General features: G+C 43.5%; 1 protein-coding gene across 1 annotated transcript; it reads left to right on the top strand.

The window, feature by feature from the left end:
• Positions 1–2,304: 2,304 nt before the first annotated feature.
• Positions 2,305–6,034, top strand: zfp36l2 (ZFP36 like 2 zinc finger CCCH-type). The gene is given in 4 exon segments (XM_080200614.1): positions 2,305–2,945; positions 3,173–3,921; positions 3,923–3,966; positions 3,969–6,034. Coding segments are annotated over 4 exon segments (1,248 nt in total). The 5' UTR covers positions 2,305–2,888; the 3' UTR covers positions 4,367–6,034.
• Positions 6,035–6,614: the final 580 nt, after the last annotated feature.

The following is a 6,614-nucleotide window of genomic DNA, read 5'->3' as shown; positions in this document are numbered from 1 at the left end:
TTATATGCCATGCTGTGACATGGAGTAATCATTTCTCTCAGCCTCCGTTAATTACAATAAAAGTATCATTGTCACAATGATACAGCTCTGGGGAGACTGCATTTTATTACAGTCAGACACTAAAAATATCTGGTGACTAAATATTGCCACTCGTTTGGGGTTGTGTGTGAAATAATTCACTGCCAGACAGTGCAATGTCCATTAATTCTGCAACAGTGGCACGTTTATACCCACCGTGCACAAATGATTCCTTAAGACAGCACTAATCACACTAAAATGCTGTTCACTTGAGAAATGTAACATCTGGCCTGAGCACATGTTGCTTACATTAATGTCGACTGACTGGATAAAAAAGGGTCTGATTAAGACTTATTCTGGTTTGGGAAGTAAATGCCCATTTGGATATTGTTACGTTATTCGGCGAGATGGGAATAAGTGCAAACAAGGCGGGGATCGTGTATTTGGCCTGGAATAGTTAAACATGCCCATTTGTATTTTCTGCACGGTGCCAGTGTAGTTGAGAGGGTTAATGACCTGCTCTTTCTTTGCCATATTTGAGATGTTTCACACGGGGGCGCTTCGCTCTGCTTTGAGTTGGAGGACGAAGGGGGGAGCAGTGGTGGATTAGAGTGTTTAATTTTATTTCCAGCTTCTAAGCATGTCAAATCTTGAATCCAAAAAAAACGCTATTCCTGCTGGGGACGGTGGGGGAAGAAAACTTTAAACCCGGCTATGTTCACGTTCAAACTCGGTCTTTTACCTGTGTGTCGGGGGGAGGACAGACTTTTTTTTGGGAGGGGGGATACAACGTGGCATTTAAACAACCTCATGGGAAAGACTGGTGAAGAAAACGTGGCAGAAGCGAGGTGAAATTAACGCAGTCTTAACTCCCAGTTAAATGTACAACATCCAGGCATGATTCTTTCTATATAATGGCCAGGAGAATTTTTTTTTAAGTATTGAAACTTTTGAATGAAGTGATGTGCGACGTTTTAAAAAATCCACTGCTTGTTTGGTCAAAGTTTTAATAGAGTGGAGGGGAAAAGGGTCTGATGACCAGAGAGAGGGAGAACTGCGGGGGGGGGGGGGTAGTCTTTTATATCTTATTCTGTTTTAACACGTTCTTTCATTTTCAAACAGAAAGTTTCCAAAATAGGAGACTTAAAATTGTACGTCATTCAGTGCAAAGGAGAGAAAAAATTGACGGGACAGTCATTTAAGAGAGAGGAAAAACAAGCACGTTCAAGCTACTAACTTGTACAAGCCTTAAGAAGGGGAGGGGGCACCGCCTTATTCCGCCAAATTGTAACCAGTTTTGTTAGGAGCGGCTGTGGTCTGAAACTGGGCTAAAGATTCCTCCCTCCCCCCCGGTCTTTTTTTGTACAGCAGCGCCCAAAACGTTAATTCCACCAGTTCCCGACCGGACTTTAACGATCCACGTGTAATTAGCATTCGAAGTAGTTGAAAAGTCATCGAGATGTTTTTGCGAAAAAAAATTCAAAAGACTTCTCGGCATTTTTTTTTCAAATGTTCACTTCCTGTCGGTGTTGTATCCACCCTATGAGACACACACTCTCTCTCTGTATAGCGGGGGATGGGCGCTTGGGAGAGAAACACGCAGTTGTAATTACTGTGCAACCAGTTGAGTGTTGGGTTTTTTTTCCTCTCTGAATTTTTTTAAATCCCTTTTTCTATCGGGAAGAAACGTGCATTTCTGCAATTAACCCGTGCCCCGCGGTGACTGCCCGAATTTACTGAACTGGATATTATTTTTGAAAAGCCCATGTCTCAGTCATTCCTCTCTTCCCCCCTCCCCCAAACAAAAGCTTATGACTGCACTGGCAATGGCAAACACATCCAAGCTCTACATTAAATAGGTAGCACTTGCCTTCCTCTCCTATCAAGGCAGCAGGCTACGTGTATTAGATTAGATTGAGACAACACCAAGTCCTGGGTGTGGGTGTTAAAATATTAAAAGTTCAAGTCCGGCCAACTTTTAATGTATTTAAACGGGGCTAACAAGTTTCTCTCTCCCCTCCCAAAAAAAGTGGCCTACCACTACAAGCTGGTTAAAAAGTCTGTGTCTTGTGATCATCCTACCAACTATTTTTTCTAACCAAGAGTGAAAAAGGGTGGCTTATCCCACACGCTATCTATCTAACAGCAAGGAGGAATGTTTGAAGCAACCCCCGTATTTCCAACACGAACCCCCTTTTAATCGGGGGGGTTGAAATCCCGCCACTTTACTCAATGCAGAGTCGCAGCTTCAATAGTGGAAGTAACGCCAGCTGGTGTGCCTTTGTAACAGCGGTGACGCGTTCCCTCTCATGTATCGGTATTTCAGCGAAGGCCAACACAGAGCAATCCAGACGAGACAAACCAAACCGTTCGAAGAGAGGGGAGGGAGAAAAAGAGTTGCAAATTACACCGTTTTAGTTTTTTTGGATGGGCATCTAGCCCATCTAGTTTTGTGTTTTTTTTGGGGAGGGGGGGAAACAAAGTAATATTGACTTTCTCAGCTAGGGAGAGAAGGACTTTTTTTTGCACTTTAGCCTATGCTAACGAGTTAAGGAGCGCCTGTCAATCAAGTGGTTGTTGTCCTGGCGACTCCGGGAGCCAGGGTTCGAAAGCAGGCGGGTTCAATCCCTCCCACTGGCTAGCTAATATTTATAACAAGGCAGACCCAGCGAGGAGTTCTAGCAGTTCAACTTCGTCACCACCAAAAAAAGACTTTTTTTTATTTTTTTCCCCCTCTTCTCCTTTCTCTTCATACATTCGGACCTCACGTTATTTTTTTTTGTGTGTGTTGGGGGAAAGGAGAAAAAGCAATCGTGACTCCAGCTTTTCACCGAGGGCAGAATCTCAGTTGTAGAAACTACTGCCTGAAGATGTCTGCAGCCCTTCTGTCCGCTTTCTACGATATCAACGATTTCTTGTGCAACAAGGTAAAACAAAATACAAAAACCGGGACGGGGAAACGGGGTTCGGAAAGTTGGGAGACAGAGAGGGAAAAGTTTTGCAAAGTTATTCTTTTGTGGGTCAAAAGTTTTCAGTCGTGTAAAAATGAATGCATTGTGAAACTTAAGTGTTTGGATAAGTTGTTCAATGCTTTTGAGATTCTAACTTCTCTTTTGTATTTTTCTTCTCTTTCTCCCCCTTCTCCCGCAACCAGAACGAAAAATCTCTGAACAGCTACAACAACTTTAACAGTATGCTGGACAAAAAGGCAGTGGGAAGCCCTGTAACAAGTTTCGCACCGGGATTTCTGAGGCGGCACTCGACTAGCAACTTGCAGGCGTTGGCCAACAACTCGTCCGCCAAGTATCCCAGTTCTTCTTTCCCCAACATCAAGGAGTCCAGCAGCACGGCCCTGCTGAACAAAGAGAACAAATTTCGCGACCGCTCCTTCAGCGAGAGTGCAGAGAGGCAGCAGCAGCAGCAACAACAGCAGCAGCCGCCGCTCAGCCCATTGCATCTGGTCCAGCAGCAGAAAGCGGCGGCCGGCGGTGGCGGCCAGGTCAACTCCACCCGCTACAAGACGGAGCTGTGCCGGCCCTTCGAGGAGAGCGGCACCTGCAAGTACGGCGACAAGTGCCAGTTCGCCCACGGCATGCATGAGCTGCGGAGCCTGACCCGTCACCCCAAGTACAAGACGGAGCTGTGCCGCACCTTCCACACCATCGGCTTCTGCCCCTACGGACCCCGCTGCCACTTCATCCACAACGCCGAGGAGAGGAGGCAGGTTTCCTGCAACAGCAACGCCTTCCCCCCGCAGCAGCAGCAGCAGCAGCCCCGGCCCAAGCTCCACCACAGCCTCAGCTTCTCCGGCTTCCCCAGCGGCTCCAGTGGCCTGGAGTCTCCGCTGCTGGAGAGCCCGACCTCCCGCACGCCTCCGCCGCCCTCTTCCTCCTCCTCTTCCTCCTCCTCCTCCTCGGTCTCCTCCTCCTCCTCCGGCTCCTCCAACATGTTCTGCGAGGAGCTGCTGTCGCCTCCACTGCCAACCTGCGCTAACAACGCCTTCACCTTCTCCAGCCAGGAGCTGAGTAACCTGCTCACCCCGCTGGCTATCCAGACCCAGCAGCTGGGAGGAGGAGGAGGAGGGTACGGCCAGCAGCAGCAGCAGCCCGTCAGTGTCTGCCCCCCGTCCCCTCCTTACATCCTCAGCCAGATGCAGTCGTGCCTGCGGCGGCTGGCCGAGTCCCCGGTCTTCGATGCCCCGCCGAGCCCCCCGGACTCGCTGTCGGACCGGGAGAGCTACCTGAGCGGCTCGCTGAGCTCGGGCAGCCTGAGCGGCTCCGAGTCCCCCAGCATGGACCCCGGCAGGCGCCTTCCCATCTTCAGCAGGCTTTCCATCTCCGAAGATTGAGAGAGAGAGAGAGAGAAAAAGGACAAATGGTTTAATATGATGAATACACACACATACATACATAATACATTCATACACACAAACTCCACTCTTCTATTTAACAAGAACTTGTTATTTACGACTTGTAAAACAACCAACAAACAAAAAAAATCCTGCCAAGAAAATGCCTTCGTTTAAGGAAACAAAATATTACAGGACTTGCTTTTTTTTGCCTTGTTTTAAAAAAGAACTTTTTCATTCCAAACTTTGTTGCAAGTTAATCTATCTTCCATTGCCACCTAGTGGCCCCGTTTGCCTTTAGAGAGAGAGAGAAGAGAACCGTGTTTGCAGATCCTTTTTCGTCGAGCACTCGTTCGTTTGAGTTAGTTGTAATTGTTGAAATAACTGCTGATTGTTAAATTTTTTTTAGCTGTTCAGTTTGTTGTGATGGCACATCGCAGCACGACTCGCTATAAAACTATTTAACTTATTTATTATCTCGAGAAAAGTATACATTGGTAATTTGTTCATACTGTATTTATCGCGTATGATGAAAACAATAGATATATATTCTTTTATTATGTTTAAATTATGATTGCCATTATTAATCTGCAGAATGTGGAGTGTGTTCTTTTCACAGTAATATATGCCGTTTTTGTTTTTGTAACTTCACTTGGTTATTTTATTGTAAATGATAAAATCTTAATTTAAGAGATTGTATGTAATATTTATTTCATTAATTTTTTTTCCTTGTTTACGAAATGAACGATTGCATGGTTTCTATGTTCTAGAAATCAGTTCTTGATGCTGTGGAAGTAGTTAGGGTTAAAAGATGGTAGGCATTTTTTTTAAGAATGTAAAAGTTAACTGGGGATGTTAGACCGTCCAAAGTCAGTGGTTAAAACTTCAAGTATCAGACTTTAATGTGGCATTCTTAAGTCAAAGTGGCATCATAAGTTTTTTTTGTTGTATAAATGACACTGTGATTTTTTTTCCTTTTTTTTAAAAAAAACAATAAAAAGCCAAAATATGTAGCACCCTGGACCCAGTATTATATTGACAGTGCCTTCAGGGTCCAGTTACAGAGACAGTTCTTATTTTTCTGCACCAAAATAACAAGCTCAATTTTCAGAACAAATGTGCATTCCCTTTAAAAGTATTTTTTTTATAATTGGGGGATGTCAGTTCTCTGAATGTAATAGTTTTGGAAGTGAATTTTAACATAGCCAGCCTATCTTCCTGGGGGGATGGCAGGGTGGGGGGTTGGGAGGAGTGAGACAATATTGCCACTACTTTGATTAGTGAGGGGCCACCTCTAGGTCTGAACAGTTTTTTTTGCAGTAAATCTGAAATGTTTGGAGAATGGAACTCTGCTTTTGGGTTTTTTGTTTTTTTTCTGGGATTTACTATTAAAAACAAAAAAAAGAAGGAAAAAAAACTTCACATTTTCCAAGACAGTGGGTGAATGATAGTAGGTTTAGTTTGTACATAGTAGGTACAGATTTTGAGCACTATGTACTCTCTTTTGACTACTTTAACAGAAGTATCCTTTGAATGTAACAAAAGGAAAAAAAAACTTGTTTAAAAAATACTTGGGGTGTCAGTTCACTACAGATTAAGTGTGAGACTGTAAAATTTGTACTGTAAATTTTTTTGTAGTTCTCCCAATAAAATCATTTTTGAAGAAGAGTTTTGTAATGTTCTCTGGATTTTGGTGTGTGATTGTGGAAAGTTTTTTGGCCTAAGCAGTTGGTGTTTATGTTCACTACCTATGTTAGTGTGATGCCTTGGATTTATACAGGGCAAAATTAGTTGTGGCAGGGGGGAGGAGTGGGTAAACTACTTCAACCACATTATTGCAATAGGCAAAAAAGTGTTGAATACACTTTTTTGTTTACATAAAACTCTCACAATCAGTTTCTGTACTAAAGGGAATCAATTATGAACTCCCATGCTATGTTTCATTTCCCTTCTATGGTTTTAAGTTACAAATAGGGGCAGTTGTGAACTTTAATCATGTTAATGCTATTTGCTTTAACTGCTACAAATGCTGACAAGCAAATCAAGCTACACGTTATTTAAAGATGGCCTTAAAATTAAAAAAAAACTTCAATGAATGCAACCAAAGACTTGAGGTATATGTTTTGTGAAGCTGCATTGTGGGTTTGAAAAAAAAATCAACTTGCAATAAAGTTTTTTTTTGTAACATCTAAGCTGGTTATCAACTTTTCCCCCTTGGGAGTGAGGTTAATCGAAGTATTGGCACTGA

Source organism: Carcharhinus amblyrhynchos, chromosome 12, assembly GCF_965287045.1.
Source record: "Carcharhinus amblyrhynchos chromosome 12, sCarAmb.v2.hapA, whole genome shotgun sequence".
Lineage (NCBI taxonomy): Eukaryota > Metazoa > Chordata > Chondrichthyes > Carcharhiniformes > Carcharhinidae > Carcharhinus > Carcharhinus amblyrhynchos.
This window is presented reverse-complemented; position numbering and strand designations above follow the sequence as displayed.